The sequence below is a fragment of the Pelophylax lessonae genome (assembly GCF_965119305.1).
Source record: "Pelophylax lessonae genome assembly, chromosome: 3".
NCBI lineage: Eukaryota > Metazoa > Chordata > Amphibia > Anura > Ranidae > Pelophylax > Pelophylax lessonae.
The window spans coordinates 36,127,914-36,147,968 of record NC_138770.1 but is presented as its reverse complement, the minus strand read 5'-3'; the positions used below and the strand labels follow the sequence as shown (position 1 = coordinate 36,147,968).

General features: G+C 44.0%; 3 protein-coding genes across 3 annotated transcripts in view; 1 reads left to right on the top strand and 2 right to left on the bottom strand.

Moving 5' to 3' along the window:
* The window catches only part of LOC309550686 (uncharacterized protein), an 801,473-nt gene that overhangs the window by 16,052 nt on the left and 765,366 nt on the right, over positions 1 to 20,055 (bottom strand). The window contains exon 10 of the mRNA XM_082251021.1: positions 14,518 to 15,154. Within this exon, the coding sequence (XP_082107147.1) occupies positions 14,518 to 15,154 (637 nt within the window). The remainder of the gene's footprint in view (positions 1 to 14,517; positions 15,155 to 20,055) is intronic.
* Positions 1 to 20,055, top strand: part of LOC309550702 (uncharacterized protein) — a 975,511-nt gene that overhangs the window by 359,038 nt on the left and 596,418 nt on the right. The window lies entirely within an intron of this gene.
* The window catches only part of LOC309550720 (uncharacterized protein), a 590,048-nt gene that overhangs the window by 218,852 nt on the left and 351,141 nt on the right, over positions 1 to 20,055 (bottom strand). The gene's annotated exons all lie outside the window — the stretch shown is intronic.

The window sequence follows — 20,055 nt, the reverse complement described above, 5'->3', positions numbered from 1 at the left end:
GTCTCTCAGGTTTTAGGGAGTCACATGAAGGCACTGTGATGGTCATATGATCACCTGACTTCAGAGGAGGAAATCTCTGTATTGAGGAAGCAATAGTAATATCATGTTAGAATCTCAGAATCCTCCTCACCTCTCCGGTCAGGTCTGTGTTTTATTAATAGAGATGAGAGTTATGTCATGTGATCTCCCAGAATCCTCCTCACCTCTCCGGTCAGGTCTGTGTTTATTAATAGAGATAAGAGTGATGTCATGTGACCTCCCAGAATCCTCCTCACCTCTCCGGTCAGCAGGTAGATGATCTCCAGAGTGAAGTTTAGTATCTTCTCAGTCATGTGACTCCGATCCTCCTCCATCCTCATTGGTGCCGTCATTTGATCCATACAGGTCTCCTTGTAGACAGATAATTTTGGTAAATAAAAGTATTATTTGGATAGTATTGTTCACACAATAATAACTACTCCCCCCATGGGAACACATTTAGTCTGGACTGTTTAGGTTTTGTTACATATTGGAGGACCTGGGACCCTTTTGGCCTGTCAGATCAGATATTCCCTTTTCTCTGTTGGGTTTGTTTTCTTTCTGAACTGGGTTTTATGCAAAACAAAACTCCTCTAATAACAAGTGCTCACCAACCAGTGAAGGAATTATCCTACTTGATATCCCAGAACAAATCAAGTGACCACTGAGACAATAAGATGGTTAAGGTTTCCAGTTCTGTAAGGTCTGAAAAAAAAGTGCAGGTGGGGTGGGAGGCCATCATAGACCCCCCCCCCCCATCCCTCAGAGTCACCTGAGCCCTCCAGCCCCCTATTCCCTCAGAGCCCTGCAGCCTGATTACCGCCTCAAGGGTCTCAGAGTACTTCAGCTACATTACCCCTCAGAACCCCCTAAAGTATTTCAGCTTTACTAAACCATCACAGCCCCTCAACTTTCCTCAGAGCCCTCAGTATTTTCCTCCCTCTGACACCAATGATGGAACATATTCTTCATGGCAGGCTGGGGAATGTTTTCTTCCTCCTGACCAGCAATGTAAGGGGCTCTATGCTCCATACTCCTGACCCCTGCACTCCATCATTGTGTATATTGTATATTGTAATGGCTGCCTGTGCAGTGTAATATTTGCCCTTTGTAGGCCATGTATGGTCAGGATGGTCATTGTCTTGTCTATTTATTGTCAGTGCTGTTTGTTTAGAGCAGGGGTGGGGAACCTTTTTTCTGCAAAGGGTCATTTGGGTATTTATAAAATCATTTGGGGGCTGTACAAAATTATCACCTTAAAAATTAGCCTGTTATATTTGGTCAAACATTTAATTAACTCACCCCTAATGTGATGGCTGCAACTGCTTCTCTTTAGTGAGGTGTGTGGTGTTAGCTGGTATTGATGATGATGCTACGCACAAGAGGTTTTCCAGGTTTGTGTCGGTCAGTCTGGAGCGCAGTCCACTGTTTTGTGGTGGTAAGTTTTGAAAAGAACTGCTGGTGGGTATAGCTGGCTGGTACAGCTGTGGGTACTGCTGGCTCAGGCTGGTACTGCTGACTGGTACTGCTGTGGGTACTTCTGGCTCAGGCTGATACTGCTGGCTGGTACTACTGTGGGTACTGCTGGCTCAGGCTGGTACTGTGCTGTAGGTACTGCTGGCTCAGGCTGGTACTGTTGGCTCAGGCGGGTACTGCTGTAGGTACTGCTGCCTCAGGCTGGTACTGCTGGCTGGTATTGCTGTGGGTACTGCTGGCTCAGGCTGGTACTGCTGGCTGGTCCTGGCTGTAGGTACTGCTGACTCTGACTGATACTGCTGTAGGTACTGCTGGCTCTGGCTGGTACTGCTGTGTGTACTGCTGGCAGGAAATGCTGGCTAGGAGAAGTGTAGCGGTGCCGCGCTGGAGGAAGAGGTGATGTTTCCTGTATTGGTCACAGACGGAATGCATTTGATATCACTCCACCTGTGACTCACTCAGACTGTCATAATGGAGCAGGAACTATACAGGAAGCATTGGCTCCGTTCTGACAGATCAGCTGAGAGACACAGACTCAGCTGCACGGGGGGCATACGGCCCCCGAACCATAGGTTCCCCACCCCTGGTTTAGAGGAACATATTACTAGAATTTATCTCCAAAATGAAGAGAATGTTCCGGCCCCGTAAGTGGGGAAATGTTTTACTCCTGAAGGGGATAATCTAGGTTTCCACACGATATATGTGTGTATCATCATCTGCTGGAGATAAAAGAGGTCACAGTGACTATGGAGGAAGAGGACGGACATGACGGGGGGTTACTGGGTGTAAATAGAAAATAAGATCTTATTACCTCCTCTGCTGCCACTTCCAGTGATATCTTCTCTCTACTTCCTCCCAACTAACCTCTCACCCGGAACTTCCTGTCTGTACCTGACATCACTTCCTGTCTGTATTCCATAGAGACTTCATGTCTGGGTAGAAGTGAGATCACCACCTTGTGGATATCAGAGGAACCGCAGCCCTGAGAAACATCTTGTAGTGTGAACACGGTCTTGTGCTGTGTGTGTATGTACTGTATACTGATCAGCCCCAACATTATGATCACTGACAGGGGAAGAGAATAACATTGATTATCTCATTACAATGGCATCTGAGAGTGGGTGGGATATATTACATACCTCCCAACTTTCTGAGATGGGAACGAGGGTCACCTATTAGGAGTGGTATGTAGGTGTAGGAAGCTGGTTAAACCCACAAGTGCTTTTTTTACCACTACTATTCCTTTATATTGGCGTTTGAAATTTACAAATATAGCAATTTAGAAATTGAATGAAAGCTTTTCCATTAGGGGATAAATAGTGTATTTTATATACATACAACTATATAGATCAGACCAAAATGAGGGACAAATGAGGAGGAAAGAGGCACTTTGTTCCAAATTAGGGACTGTTGGGAGCTGTGGTATTAGGCAGCAAGTGAAAATGTTGTCCCTGAAGTTGATGTGTTGAAAGCAAATAAGATAGGCATTATAGTTTATTGTGTACGGGGCTGTGTGGGATGTGGATTGGCGGGTGTGTGTGCGTCACTTACCTGGTAAGAGATGGCCGTAGGATGCAATCTGGGAAGAAAACAAGCTGGCGGAGGCAGTGTGATGCTTTATCTGGTGGAGTCCATGCCTTGATGGCAGCAAAAGGGGGACCGACTCAATATTAAAGGGGTGATCATAATGTTCTGGTGGGTGGTTATAATGTTCTGGTGGGTGGATATAATGTTCTGGTGGGTGGATATAATGTTATTGGGTGAGTATAATGTTCTGGTGGGTGGATATAATGTTCTGGCAGGTGGATATAATGTTATTGGGTGAGTATAATGTTCTGGTGGGTGGATATAATGTTCTGGCAGGTGGATATAATGTTATTGGGTGAGTATAATGTTCTGGTGGGTGGTAAAATAATAAATGAATAAACAAAATAAAATGAAATAAAAGAAAAAATAATTCCACCAACATTTTATTCTCAGCAAAGGAAACAGATACTAATAGGCTTCAGGAGATCTGCCAGGGGAGGGGGGGGGGTGCTAATAAGCTGTAGGAGCTTTTCCTTTTTTTTAACCCCCCCCCTCCTTTTTTCTCATCTGATCTTCTGCAGCCTATTAGCACCCATTTCCCCTTCTATATCTCAGCAGATCTCCTGCAGCCTATTAGCACCCATTTCCCTTTCTATGTCTCAGCAGATCTCCTGCAGCCTATTAGCACCCATTTCCCTATCTATGTCTCAGCAGATCTCCTGCAGCCTATTAGCACCCATTTCCCCTTCTATGTCTCAGCAGATCTCCTGCAGCCTATCAGCACCCATTTCCCTATTAGAGAATAAAATGGCGGTAGTTCCAATGTTTTATGTCACACAATAGTAGCGAAATGGTTTAGGAAACAGAAAATGTCAGTAAAAAACCCAGTGCAGGTAATTTTGGGGCCACAGACACAATCTATCCCCCAATTCATAGATCCTAGAGACAGGGCCGCTGATAGGGCAGTACAACCAGCCCTGTTGTACCGGGCCCGGGCTCCATCAGCTCTACAAGGGGCCCGGGCAGCATCACAGTAAATTTCTGCATGTTCAAAAAAAATCGTTTTTTCTAAACCTTTTCCTAATTTGTAATTTCTTGGGGGTGTAATTACATTTTCCTGGGCCCTATAATGACAGCAGAAGGGCCCAGGAAGTGAGTGCAGTGGCGGGACTTTTTTTCCATTTTCGGGTCGCATGTATACATAGGATTTAGTTCCATGGTGATTTGCTGCAATATAGTCCTGGCTGCTGCTGTCCACTGCTTTGCCTGGCGGAGGGATACAATAATTCTCTGCTCAGCCCCGCCTCCCCTTACTCAAGTGCAGAGTGTGATCATGTACGGAGGCAGATTGCTCAGCAGCTGACAGGGAACAGCAGGAGGACAGCGTGGCTGGATTGGACACAGTGAGTGAAGAACAGAGGATAGAGTCCTCACTGTGTCCTATGATCTCAGCATAAAAATCACACAGGCTACAGGTGCCCTGTCACAGTGTCACATGAATGCTGGGGATGCTGACTTTAAGCTATGACTGTAGTGAGTGTTACTGCATAACAAAGTCAGCATCCCCAGCATCCATATGACACTGTGACAGGGCACCTGTAGCCTGTGTGATTTTCATGCTGGTGATCATAGGACACAGTGAGATGCTACTTTAAACTTGTGTTTGGGGGACAGTAAACATGTGCAGTCAAACCACTCCCCTTTAACCTCTTCCCGCCCATTGATGTATCAGTGTTCTGTCAGAATAGCGCTACCTATCAGATTCTGCTAGCAGAAGTGGCATTCGGAAAGAACAACTTACTGCGCATGCACCATGTGTTCCAACATGGCGACTATGCGTTCCAATAGGTTTCCTAATGTGACAGAACACCAAGCAGCAGCGGACATCTTCTTACACCCACGAAAGTCTGGAGTTTTACATTTATTTTAGCAGTAAACTCACCTTATATACTGAAATAGACTATTTCACCGCAGCCGAGTGGAACAGTCTATTTCACTATATAATCAGTTTGTCGCTGAGCAGTGCGGGGTGTACCAAGGTGGCCGTCACCACATTGGCCGCAGGTTTCTCGCTATATTTACTAGAATACAATAATAATACAAATGTAATACTGTGATTTATTCTATAAGGTCAGTTTACTGATAAAATAAATGTAAAATTGAAGACTTGCGTGGGTGTAAGAAGATGTCCACCGCTGCTTCGTGTCATTAAGAAAGCTATTGGTATGCATAGCGGCCATGTTGGAATGCATGACGCATGCGCAGTAAGTTGTTCTAGTCTGTATATTACTTCCGGTAGCAGAATCTGATAGGTAGCGCTATTCTGACAGAACACTGGCACGTCCCTGGATTGGAAGGGTGATATCTTGGTCATCCCTGCATCATAATAGCCCCAGCAACTTTGCACAAAGTAACATAATTAAAATAAAATGTAAAACCTTTTTAAAGCCCCCATTCCCCCTTGTTCATGAGTAATTGCAAACATGCATGTTGGTCCCGCACATATATACGTAAACGGTGACAAACCTGCATTTTGTTTTGAGGCGGGGCCAGGGATGGGGTTGAAGGGGGCCCCATCAGGTAGGCTGTACGGGGCCCCATCATTCCTAACAGCAGCCCTGCCTAGAGAAGAGTTTGTTGTGGAAGTGAAGTTGGGTAAAAGTCAATGAAACCCCCGACACTCCCAGCTGAGAACAATGAAGGAGATTACTATTCCAATCCTCCAACCAGTTTTCTGGCTGGGAAGGTCTGGGAGTCAATATTTCCCCAGCTGACCAGGAACAATGAAGGAGTTTACTATTCAAATCCTCAACAACTCGTTTTCCCACTCGCTATTTCCCCAGCTGGCAGAGACAAGACTTCTTATAGAGTGTCAGCTTCTTGTATTGTCTAGCATTGGGAAATGGGTGATAAATACAATGACCGCTCCCCTTATATCCATAAATCCCGCCCTCTTTTAATCAAAGTAAAAGATGTTTTAAATCATCAACGCATTTCACCTCATCAGTATCCAGTGATAAACCATAAAGTAGCATCAAAGTCCATCCAACGTCTCCTTTATACTTCAATAAATGATATCACCACCAATAAATGTCTCAAAACCTCCAGAGCTTCTTCCTCCAAATCTCAGTAAACCATGTGTAGTGGACTACAAAACATCTCCCTCCCAAACATCAATCCTGGATTCCTCCAGGGACCAGACTCCTTGAGCAGACAATCTGCCAAAAATTCCCACCCACCTGGACAGATTTGCATCCGTGGTGATAATTGTCCAATATATAGGGATGAAGGATTCCCCTTGCTTGAGCATCGGGGACCGAAGCCACCAGATCAGGGACTCCCTGGTCACACAGCTCAGCTGGATCTGAATGTCCAGGGAATTTGGATTCTTGTTCCATTTGAGAAGGTTTTCCTTCTGGGGGATCCTCGTGTGGATTTGAGCAAAGGGGACCGCCTCGAAGGATGACACCATCAGTCCCAGAACTCTCATACAGGTCCGAAGGGACGACCATTTGCTAGACAGCAACAGCTGAACCGCAGTCTTTAGTTTTTGGAGTTTTTCCAGAAGAAGAAACACCCTGGCTAAGGATGAGCCCAAAGTCAGGCTCAGGTAGTCCAGTCTCATGGAAGGGACCAAGGGCGACCCCTGAACCTGTTCTCCTTGCCGGCAGGTCCACAATATTTTGTGCGCAATTATTTTAAAGTACGGCTCAGAGTGACAAGAAAGGTCCCGGAATTGGATCCAGTGGGTTTCTGGGGTTACAGTGTAGTGTAACAAAACAGTCTGTTTGACCCTATTGTAGTCTTGATTTCTCTAGGTGTCCTGGTATGTGGCAGCTACACCCCTTTCCAGCAGGCTTACCAGATGATGCACCCAGTCCACACTGGGCACCTCCAAGCAGCTGACATAAGTTTTTAAAGTCTCAATAATCTTTCTACATCCCATGCAGCTTCACAGAAGGGCTTAAAGTCCTTAAGAGTCACACTTTGAGGGTTAGGGAGGGAATCTCATACTCTGAGGCCTCCCAGGGTTTCCCTCTCATGAGCCATCTAGATAGCCTCCCATCTGTCATCCAAAGGGGGCTCTGGTGCCCAAAATGTCTCTCGTCTCTGGCTGGGAAGTTTCCAAGCTGTAAGCTCCTCAAAGGATGACTTCTTTGATGGCAGTGACAAGCTCATCTTAGGACAGGCCCCTGCAGGCAAGGCCCAGTTCACAAGCTCTTTCTTGCAAACTTGCCACAGTTCAAATCCTGTATTCACTACCCTGGGTTAGGTCCAGTGTTAGTGGGCTATTGCTCTCTATCATCCTCTTCCACGTTCTGATACCACCGCTGCCACTAGTTTGTGACACAACGCATGCGGAGAGCAGGAGTATACACAAGGTTTTTATTGAAAGATGGGGACCGGCAGAGAGGGGCAAGGATCAGAGTTCAAAACAAACTGCCACAGGGCAGTAGTCCAGGCACACAGCAAGGGTAGGCAGTGATTGGCTACAACGCTGGTTCAGTACTCAGCACAGGGCATGTCAAGGGTTAGGTTCTCAGCACAAGGCTTGGCACACTGCATGGATGGCAGAACTCTGGCACAGTGGGAGTTAGAGAAAGTAAAGTCTTATTTTTTAATTGTACCTACAGGTAAGGCTATAATAAGGCTCTCCTGTAGGTACTCTGAATATCTCCTAAGCTTGCACAGTTTAGGAGATATTCAGAGTGCATGCAGCCGATGACGTCATCGGCACATGCGCTCTAAAGATCTGGCTTACCATGCTGGACCTTCAGAGCCCGTGCCGTGAATGGCTGCTCCTGTGCTTATGCGCCGGAGCCCGCGAAGCCAGAAGAAACACTGGGAAAATGTCAGTTGTCTAAGGAGTGTGCAGGTGCCACTGGAGGGCTTTGTTCTAAGGTAAGTATTTCATAATGAGCTAGTATGCAATGCATAGTAGCTCGTTATTCCTTTGTCTTACGGGGTTTTTTTTTGTTTACAATCTCTTTAATCGACTCACCAGACAGCAGTGGAGGGCTTGGGGCAGAGAAAGCAAGGGGCAAGTAGCAGAGGCCAGCCAAGCAGGGGTCTTTCGCGGTTTTGGGATCCTGGTAAGGGGGGCTGTTTTGGTCTGTGATTCGGGGGGTCGGTGAATCCACATGCAGGTGCAGGGGTGTGGGAAGACTACTAGGAGGAGGTAGTGAAGCCCTTCTGTAGAAAGGAGCTCCCTGGTGCCCAGCACAGAGGTTATGTGGTCTGTGTGTGGGTGCCAGGGATTGCAAATGCAGGGGGCTTGAAAATGTGGGGATTGGTGGGCAGGTGGGGAGTTTGGGTGAGCCAGGTGGGCGACTGTTACCTGGGAAAACTGAAAGTCAGTTTTTCCACATTTTACCAGATCACCCCAGAACCCCCTACCCAGCATGGGTCAGAATCCCATGAGTTTTGCCTTTTCTATACTCTCTGGAGCTATTGAACGGGCCTATGGTGGTCTGAATAGCAACACCAGGGACCAAGAAGGATATGTGATAATTATGGTTCATTACAACACTCCCTTTATTATCCTAAGAGATCCAAAGGTCCCAATATCTGGTGAGAGACCATCTTCATGTGAGTCCTGCACAGTGGTGTGTTTGACTGTAGGGGAGATATGGTTGGACATACGGCTAATTTTATGGTTATTTGGGCTAATATATTTAACATTTATGTGAGCATAATTCTATGATCACTATTTTTATTGCTTGAAATACTACCCTATAAAAATTGGTTCTCTGTTTTCCATAATCCTTCTTGGAAAAAATAAAGGACAGAGGAATACCTGACTTGCATATTTGGATGAAGGAGGGATACACCTGGAGGCCAATGTTCTGTTTGACATCATGCTTGACGAGGGGGCTGTTCCTGATGACGCATATGTAATTGTGAAACACATTGAGGCAAGTGGAACGTGGATGAAGCACTTAAAGCGGAATTCAGGGCACAGAAACATTTTTTTAATAAACATACCCCCGGGACAGTCAGGGCTAGTACATTCCACAATGGCTAGCCTCTGATCTGTCCCGGTTCGCACTTACCTGCAAGAAGAAATACTCACTTATAAAATTTCTTCCACAGCGTTGCCATCTCTCTTGTGGGCAGCTGAAGCTGGCGCGATCCTCTTCGGCGTCTTCTTCCCCCAGAATGCGCCTGCACCGCCCCCTCTCGTCACTTCCAGTGCGGCGCCGCATTCCTCCACAGCTTCTGGGCATGCCCAGAAGCTGTTTAGCAGGGAATGCGGCGTCGCCCCGGAAGTGACGAGCGGGGCCGGTGCCGTCGTATTGATTCCTGGGAGCGATGACGTTCAGCTCCCAGGAATCATCGCAAGACAGGAAGTGACGGCGGAGCCACGGCACTGAGGGAGGAAGTGAAGAATAGGTGAGTATATTCTATCTAAAATTACAAGGTGAGTGTAAAACAAAAAACCTAACTATCCAATTCCTTTTCAGGTTAAGAAGACCAAGCGGACGGGCACAAAAAAAAAGGTCGTTTTTGTGCCCGGAACCCCGCTTTAAGGTTTTGGTCACAATAACGAAATCGAGGCTTGGAGCGCATGCCAGCTCCAGTGCACAGAGCAGTGATTGCACAGTCCCAGAGACCGCTGGTTAGACTTAGTGCTGGTCTAAGGGCTCCAACAAAAGTGAGTGTGTATATATACTCTTTAATGTTCCAATAAACCATTTTACATGTAAGTTGTGCAATGATGGCTATTGTTTACTCTATACACGCATGAGAGGGGAACTAAGAGGAATAAATTGTGACCTAGTGGAGCATTGCCACAGCTGTCGGGACCATAAGCAAGACCTATAAGAGGGACCCACAGAGGCATAACAGTGTTAAGACCCATATTACAACATCTGCTGGTGAGTGCATGTTTTGGCAGGTGGTTGATTCACACACACCTGGGAGAAGCACTGCATGAATAAGATTTATATTATATTTGTTTGGTACAGAATGGACTAATGGACACTTTGACATTTTCTCTTTGATATTTTTTCTTTCGTTTGTATATGAGATCTGATATATTAGTATAATAGTGTTGGGGACACAATGTTCACTACATGGTTTCTTGGGATTTGGTTGCACATTTTTATAGTTGTTAATTAAATGAGCAGGAAGATTGTTATTTGCACGTTTAAGGTTAGCGCAGCTGTGACGGTATTCATTGTCACTGGAAGTGAAAGACAGATAAATAATCGTTTGAATTGCTTCAGATGGGACAGTGATATTTGTCAGCAATATCTTCATATAGAAATATGAAGATTTATTCCCACTTTACACTGAGAGATTAAGACTGTTATAGACCATTGCCATGAAGTCTGACTTCTAGATAATGTGTATTCTGTGGGCTTGTCTGTGAGAGAGACACACAGACTATTATTGACAGGCTTCCCTATTGTTTGTGTATTGAAATGGAATGTGTATTGTGTTAAAGTTTACCTGTCCCATTGTTAAATGTTAACTACCTCACATTGTTTTGTCTGCCTTAAGATAAACCTATTATGGGATGTATATGTGAAAGTGGATTGACTGCTAAGGGGGAGGGGGGGATTGTCCACAGTGTATATCTTTGTGAACACTGTATGGGAGTGTAAAACTCATTGGATTGTGAATGTCAGGGCCTGTTCTCAACCAGGTCCACCTGGGCGGGAAACCTTGTGGGGGAAAACTGTATAAAAGTCTGTTTCTTGTTCAATAAAGAGATCCTTCACCCTCAATCTAGAGTCCTGTCTCTCATTGGGGGAATATGCTACAAGGGATTGCTATGTCCTTCATACTCCCTTGGATAATCACTAAGCTCTTGTAAGAGCTTTTACCTGTGCCTGCTGCACTCTCTGGGGAAAGAGAGGTTCACCCACTGGAAGAACCTGGAGCCTTGTTGTAGGTCCAGGGTGGGTAGGAGATTGCAAGATCCAACCAAGCTGCGGCGGTTCGTGGGGTCTGAGGTGGTTATGGTGTCTGGTGGAGTGCTTGGAGCCCTCGGGAAGCACTAGGAGCATCCGTCAACGGAGGTACCTAGTCCGGGGGGTCGGTTGATCCATTACATTCCGCTATTCACAGTTTTTTATTCATTCACACTCCTGTGCATGGAGTCACTTTAGCTGCAGCAAACCAAATAAATTCAGTCTAAATTTAAGTTGCGCCGGTGACACACATACAACAAGTTATTTGGGTTATTGCATTTAACATTTATGTAAGCATAAATTACCACCGTTTTTATTGCTTAAAATACTACCCTATGAAATCGGTTCTCTGTTTTTCATAATCCTTCTTGAAAGAGACAAAAGGACAGAGGAATATATGATATATCCACATATTTGAATGAAGGAGGGATACATACCTGGAGGCCAATGTTCTGTTTGACATCATGCTTGACGAGGGGGCTGTTTAACTTGCCAGTTCATTAGACATGGACAAACCTCATTTATGGACAAAGCTGGCAATGTTTTTTACATTAAGCAATTTATAACTTGATCCACAGAATATGTTGTGTATATGCTCACAAGTCCTTGTAACCTTTCTTATGTTGGGTGCACCCTCAGAAAGGGGATAGGTGGCCACAGCCATTTTATCTCTGGAGATTATGATTTACATAGTGTGCCCCGAAATTTCAAAATTCACCATAGTCAAAGTATTAGAAATCGGTCTGTGCCATTGAGTGCATACCGGAATGGGGTCTGACTACCAATGAGAGGTTTTCCTTATTGTGCAAGAGGGAAACCTTTTGGATTTTTAAGCTGTCCACCATGTCACCCAATTGGTTGAATGAAGAGTTAGATGTACCGCAGCTGTGCTTTGGAAACTTTTTTGCTCATCTTGGAGCCCCTTATCATTGACACTTCATACAGAATTACGGACGGTCTACACCTACTTGGCCCCCAATTGTAGGCCTCATCCAGCATTGTACATACGGGGACATGGATATTGGGGATTTAGAAAACCCACTTATGTTTTTTGTGCATATATCAATGTGAGTATCATCTATTCTTTTGCCACTGTGATTGTATGGATACAACCTCTGTATAATATTCGTACTGATATTTATATTTTTGCACTTTTTAGACCCAAGTGTTATGTTCAGATTTATTCCCCGAAGAAGGAATTACTGACTCTCCGAAACATATTGAACATGAACATATCAGTGTGACCCGTGTGGGGTGGATGTTTTGTCCTGGTAACCCATTTTGTCACCCAGGTTTACCTGTGGTCGATTTGTACCTGTTGGTACAGCTTCTACATTGTTTTGATTCCTTGTCATGTATTTCTATTATTATCTTTATATGTAATAAATAATACGCTTTTATACTGTGATCATACACTATTTATTATCTGCCCTTAAAGACCCAACTAGGGGGTCCTCTTACCTCTTGGTTGCGCTTGTCACAGGGACACGGCAGTTAGTCTACTGGACACTCACACACTAAGCTTCTTATATCTTCCTTTGTTATGCTGGAGGAGGAGAAAGATCATTCTGCCTTTAGGATTGATTTTGGTTCCCCATTCATTTCTTATTCAAACTCTCATAGGCTGCCTTTGTCACATGATCTGAAGATGGACCACACCCAAAACGCATCATCATGATGACAGCCTTCTGAGAAATTGCTCCAACGTTGTTGCTATCCCCCGGTGTCTCAACACACGCCGCATCTAGTGACCACAGCAGCTGTGGCATTGCATCTGGCGCGCCATCCGGAAGCTTCGGCTACCCACCCCTTGCTTGAGTCTCCCGGGATTGTCCTGGGATTCATTGCCCAGCCCGCAGCCTTGCTACACAGCCTCATGTCATCTTTTCCTGCCAAATACATCCCTAACTTTTCCACATTGTGCCAGCAGTCCATCACAGCGGTACACATTGGGCTCTTCACCATACCATATCCTTTAAACAGCATCTGCTTTTTTCCATCTGGGAGAACGAGTGGTTTTACTTGGGAAGACAATCTCCTCTCTCTCCTCCAGCACCTGCTTGATGGTACAGTATTGGCTCATTTCCAGTGAGCAGAACGGTTCAGGCCAGTACAGTTTGGAAGGGTTAAAATGGTCTGGCCTATTCAGGTGAGCGTTTCCACTGCAAGTCGGACCGCCAGAGGCCATGCAGGGTTTATACTAAACGTGGTGTTTGTTTTGCGCTTTCGTTTGACGTGAGCATTGATGTTTTCCTGTCCACCAATCAGTGGAATGTATCGTGTGACGCCAGTAGCTCCGCCCTAACCGTACCGTACCATTTCCTATGGCCCTACATCTGAAGGAGGACCAGGAATACTGCGGTTTGGTTCGGTTGTATGGGCCACTTTCATAATAGAAACACTCAAAATAGCGTACTGTAACAAACCGACCCGTTCAGTAGAAACGAGGTCTAAGTGTTTTCAGCTTTCCAAGACACTTCCATGTGGGATTATAGCAACATGTGATTGACACTTCCACAGTCCAGTTTGTTTACACAGGAACCTTTTTATCCTTTTTAAGTTTGTTTTTGGACCAATAAACATTTTATATGTTTGCATTGGTTTTGGTCTTTCACATATGTGCAACTACAATTACCAACCACCAGCATTCAAAACACTGGTTTGTGGCAGTACAGACTTATAGAATCCCTCAGCGCTTTCATTGAGGATCTTTGTGGTTAAATTATCATGCTTGATATGACCCATTTGTTTATAAGAGTCTGATCATTTGCTGACAGTCCAATTTTTATTTGAGTATATTTCACAGAGGTGTTGGCAAATGATTGGAAGAGATATTTGCATTTAACTGGGACAATGGATGATCTGGAGTGCATCATTTAAGGACACTCAGACTACTTGTTGTTGGATATTTGACAGCTAAAGGCGATTATTATTAGATAATTTATCATTGGAGGATCATAGCACTGTGAATATATAGTTCTGTTTTATCTTACTTGTCTTGGGGGATAAGTTGATCCAGCTGCTGGAGATTATTTGTGTAAATAATTATTTAGGTGAATTGAGCACTGAACATATAAATTCACAATGACCGGATTAATGCATGTAACATTTGTCCAAAACATTTTAAAAAAAAATAGACCTAAATGGTTACAAAACCTTACACCACAAAAAGTACTCAGCCAATGAAAGGTAATGACTCCATTTTTATTTTTCTACTGCTATCAATGGCCAACACGGGACAACACTTCATCCATGTCTTTGGTGATCTCTGATCTCCTTGTGAAGTGTTTCTTACATGATGAAGATCAGCCATGAAGTATATCTGAGGTGTATATCAGGGTGTGCTTCTTCCCCACATGAGAGCTGTGATGTCCAGCAACTTTCATATAGAAGACATTTCCCACACTCATTTCACAAATACACCTCAAAGGTTGTGTGGGATACCTGATGTACAGGAAGACAAGAACAATTCCCTCACTCAGGACAGGAAAGTGGCTTCTCCCCCATGTGTGATCTCCGATGTCTGTAAAGATAGGACTTCAATGAAAAACATTTCCCGCACTCAGGACAGGAATACGGCTTCTCCTCCATATGACATCTCTGATGTGTGTAAAGATGGGACTTCTGTGAAAAACATTTCCCGCACTCAGGACAGGAATATGGCTTCTCTCCCGTGTGAGATGTCTGATGTCTGTAAAGATCAGACGTTTGTGAAAAACATTTCTTGCACTCAGGACAGGAATACGGCTTCTCCCCTGTGTGAGATCTCTGATGTCTGTAAAGATTGAACTTGTCTGAAAAACATTTTCCGCACTCAGGACAAGAAAGTGGCTTCTCCCCCGTGTGAGATCTCTGATGTCTGTAAAGATTGGACTTCTGTGAAAAGCATTTCCCACACTCAGGACAGGAGTATGGCTTCTCCCCTGTGTGACATCTCTGATGTGTGTAAAGATGAGACTTCACTGAAAAACATTTCCCACACTCAAGACAGGAATATGGTTTTTCCCCTGTGTGAGACCTTTGATGTGTGTAAAGATTGGATTTGTCTGAAAAACCTTTCCCGCACTCAGGGCAGGAATATGGTTTTTCACCTGTGTGAGATCTCTGATGTTTGAAAAGACTGGATTTCCTTGAAAAACATTTTCTGCACTCAGGACAGGAATACGGCTTTTCCCCTGTATGAGATCTCTGATGTTTGTAAAGAATGGACTTCTCTGAAAAACATTTCCTGCATTCAGGACAGCAATACGGCTTTTCACCAGTGTGAGATCTCTGATGTCTGTAAAGAATGGACTTCTGAGAAAAACATTTCCCACACTCAGGACAGGAATGTGTTTTTTCCTCTGTGTGGAATCTTTTATGAACATTAAGACTGGATTTTGAATTAAAACACTTCCCGCACTCAAAACAGGAATATGGCTTCTCCCCCATGTGAGATCTCTTATGTACTGAAAGATGGCACTTCTTTGAAAAACATTTATCGCACTTTGGACAGGAATACGGTTTTTCCCCCGTGTGAGATCGTTTATGCACATCAAGTTTGGATTTAGAAGGGAAACACTTCCCACACTCAGTACAGGAAAACCTCTTATCTGTTAAAAGGACGGCACCGTCCCTCACAGTCTGAGGTTCCTCAGGATAAGAGGAATACGATGGTCCGGCACCGTCCCTCACAGTCGGAGGTTCCTCAGGATAAGAGGAATACGATGGTCCAGCACTGTCCCTCACAGTCTCAGGTTCCTCAGGATGAGAGGAATACGATGGTCCTTCTACACTGTATGGTGCCGGATGGACATTTGAGGTAGCCGGGTTTTCTCCTGGACTATACTGTGTGATGTCCTCATCTTCTACTTTACAGTCTGGAAACAAAGTGAGACAATCCTCTGAGGTTTTCCTCATCTCCCGTCCATCTACTAAAATAGAAAAACAAATATTATTACTAGACATGAGCAGATTGGTTCCCCTAAACCAGGACTCCGCCCACATGAGACAGCTTTTTCTCTGGGGATCCTACAATTCCACCCTCAGGGTAACTAGTAAATGGGTCCTCTGATCTCCTACCAGTTCATTTCTTTGATGGACCTTGGTCAGAGAGTGAGGAAACAACAAGAACTGTCTTTTATAGGAGTGACAATGATGAAGGGATTATAGGATGAGTGACCCCACCCCCTCTATCAATCATTGCCATCTTCCCAACACAAGAAGTACTGCACATTTCTTATTTAGTCCATGATTTATTCATGAATAACAGCGGGGCTGAGCCCCACCAGAGGTCAGAGAGTGAGGATGGGGGAGAACAACCAAGATGAAGACTGGACTGATCCTAAAAACCACCATCATTGGGTTATTGACTCCTCCCAATGTAAAAAAAAAAAAATTTGACCACACTTGAGTGGATGAAGATAAAAATGATCCTTTATTAAGATTGTAAATCCAACATAACAATCAACGCATTTCACGATTCAAGATTGCTTAATCATAAATGATTAAGTGATCTTGAATCGTGAAATGCGTCAACTGTCTGTGGCTCGATTGTCTTGTTTTGTTGGATTTACAATCTTAATAAAAGCATAATTTTTATCTTCATCCACTCGAGTGCGGTCAAAACTCTTTTTGTTTACATTGAGTGGATCCAGACCACAGACTGGACTTACACCTAGTTGCTTGAGGGTTGGATTGTTCTCACCTGGAGGGTTGTATATTTCCTTTCAGTGAACCTTATTGACTCCTCCCTCATTATCACTTTCTGTTTAAGGTTCCAAAGTTTGAGGATGTTATCACAGCTTTTCTCGACTGGGGTGCCACCTGAGGTCACCAAGGGTACGGCAACTCTGTATTTTGGCAGAGAAAGTCTGTCGCATGAGACCGAGCTCCCCGAGCCTCAGCCGCACTTGTCAATTGGGAGCTCAGCCAGACTGTGTTTACACATTCTAAAATGAAAGCAAGGGAGATGTGCCCTCTGCCTCCCCCTACTGTACAGTACCCAGCAGGGAGAGTGAAAGTAAGTAATGCAGAGTGAGTAATGTGTGAGTGTGTGGATGCGTGTGCGCGTGCGCATGTATATATGTGTATGTGCATATGTATATATTTGTGTGTTCATGTAAGTTTATGTGTGTACATGTATATGCGTGTGTGCGCATGTATGTATGTGTGTGTTTGCATGTATTTATCCACATGTATGTGTGTTTATATGTCTGCATGTATATGTGTGTTTACATATGTGTGTATGTATTCACATTACTTTTAACCCTGACCCCCTATTTCTGTGTGTATTTCCAGACACCCTCCAGCTGTTTCCTTTGCAGCTAAAGGGGGAGCAATTAGGAGTTGTAAAAAATGCAGATAAAGTGTGTGGTTTTACTGGCCCTCAGCCCCACATGTGAACAAACGCTTGGTTTACATCTGTGCAGTTGCATGCTGATCAGCGTATTAATTTCAGTGGGCTGCCCCACAGAAACACAGGGAAAGAATTCCCTCGTCTTTTTTTTTTTTTTCTAATTGTGCTGCACGAAAAATACACCACGTTTGCCAATGCGTGGTGGCACCATTAAGAATAACAACATCCTGAATTCAGGGACATCAATGTCGCTCTACCCTTGTGCCATAATCCCATGTTTCCTCATTTACAGAAATGTGTGGATTATGCCTTTTGCAAGCATAGGGGTGTTGTCACTCTAGATTCAGTATACTCTTACGAAGTTCTGGCCTCCTTTACTGAATTACAAAATAAGTGTGCACTTTCACATAATGCATTCTATAGATATCTTCAGTTTCGCCATGTTTTGCAGACCCAATTAGGAGTTTCTGGTGCTGAGTTTCCTGATTATCCATTGGTCGGTGTACTCCGGTCACAAGGCCCCAACAAGCTTAATCTCCACTGTATACTCTCACTTCTTATGGGTTGTGATAAGTGGCAAGTCCTTATACCTGATTTGTCAGAGACTGGGATGAGGTATGCTCTTCCCCAATTATTTGTCTCACCAGCAATTACCAATAAACATATTCAACTCTACATGTTCCATCAAGTCCCATCTTACCCCAGTACGACTACATGCCATGCATTGTATACCAACATCTGCGTGCATAAGATGTAACTACCAATGGGCAGATTCTTCTCATGTGATGTGGTTGTAAGGGTACTCACCGTCACTGGGAGTGAAAGACAGATACTTAATGGTTTGGATTGCTTCAAGTGGGACAGTAATATTTGTCAGCAATATCTCTCAAGGAGTATGAAGATTTAATCCCACTTTACACTGTAAGACCTGTAGCCTGTTGCCATGAAGTCTGACTCCTAAATAATAATAGCAATACATAGATGTGTATTCCATGTACTTCAATGTAGGAGACGGATAGACAGTCATTGGCAGTTTTGTCCTATTATCTGTTTTGAGGTGGGATGTGTATTGTGTTAAGTCTACCTGTCCCATTGTTAAAATGTTAATGAGCCCACATTGTTCTGTCCAGATGGCCAGATAATTAGTTCAGGTTAATTCTGTTTCTGTATACAATTTCATCTGCATATGATAATGTAATCAGGCAACCCGACCTGTGTGTGGTAATATGATCAGGAGTGGGAGGTCCATGCTGTATATAAATTCTGTGTGACTGTTCAATAAAGAGTCATTCCAGTACAAGCTAAGTTGTTGGCTAGCTTTGTATGAGGGCGGCTGGGATAATCTGGTATATATGTTCATGACTGTAAGGAAGCTGTATACTGATGGAAGACCACAAACACATGGTGGGTTGGCGGTTCTGTTACAGTGGTCATGTCCAGTGATAGATAGATATTGGCAACAGGTGACAGCACTATTGTCTAACATCCTTTCTGTCCCGGTGCCATGTACCCCATGGATTTTCCTGCTGGGTGTATCCAAATAAGGAACAATGGCCTAGAAACACCAGAGTTTAACATTGGGAAACATTATTTCTGGCCCGTAAAGCCATCGCACCTAAGTGTAACCAGTCTGTTCCCCCATCTATTCGTCAATGGATACACATGGTAAACCAGATACTCTCTTATGAAAAATTCATTTTTGAGCATAGGGGTTTTCCACACAAATATATCAAGGTGTGGAACATCTGGTGCTCCTCGACTCTCACTATTACAACTACTTGAGAGGTATACCGTATACATCTGTTGTATGGGTATCATAACGTATAAATGTTTGTATATTGTGTGCTCTTATACAGCTACTAACCTGCCTCTATATGATTGAAAAGTACGGTGTCATCCTATCATTTTCTTTGCCATTTAAACATTTCATATGTAACGTGAATTTCACTCGATATTTGTGTGCCGAATGTTATTTTCCTTCACACTCATGTTGAGAGAAATGGTTGCTATACTAATTTGTAATGTACAACATAGAGTATATAGTGCAGGGGTCAGGAGTTTGTAATGTACAACATAGAGTATATGGTGCAGGGGTCAGGAGTATGTAATGCACAAAATAGAGTATATAATGTGGGGGTCAGGAGTATGTAATCTACAACATAGAGTATATAGTGCAGGGGTCAGGAATATGTAATTTACAACATAGAGTATATAGTGCAGGGGTCAGGAGTTTGTAATGTACAACATAGAATATATAGTGCAGGGTCAGGAGTATATAGTGCAGGGGTCAGGAGTATGTAATGTACAACATAAAGTATATAGTGCAGGGGTCAGGAGTTTGAAATGTACAATATAAATTATATAGTGTGAGGGTCAGGAGTCATAATATTGGTATTCAGTAATCAGTGGAAGCTTAAATGTTTACATGAGACAAGTTGCAGAGGTCCCACACCACTGCCTCCCATCTCCTAAGACTGCACTCAGTGACTTGGGTGTGAGACTATACAGACATATCCCTCCACCCAGCACAGCCAGCAGACAACAGAGCAAGTAACCCTGGGAGAATTGTTCTGTCAGAGATCTTGCTAGACTCGGGCATTGGGCAGAAAATCCAAAAACATGTCCCAGGTCAAATTGATGCATATGGTGAAAATGAACATTTTGCTGCCACCTGAACCCCAGAATCTCCATAAATCCAGTCTAGAGACATAAATTGTGTCTGCAGCACAGAGAAGGAAGATTATCCGAGAGAAATACAGAAATACAGGACGAGGAACC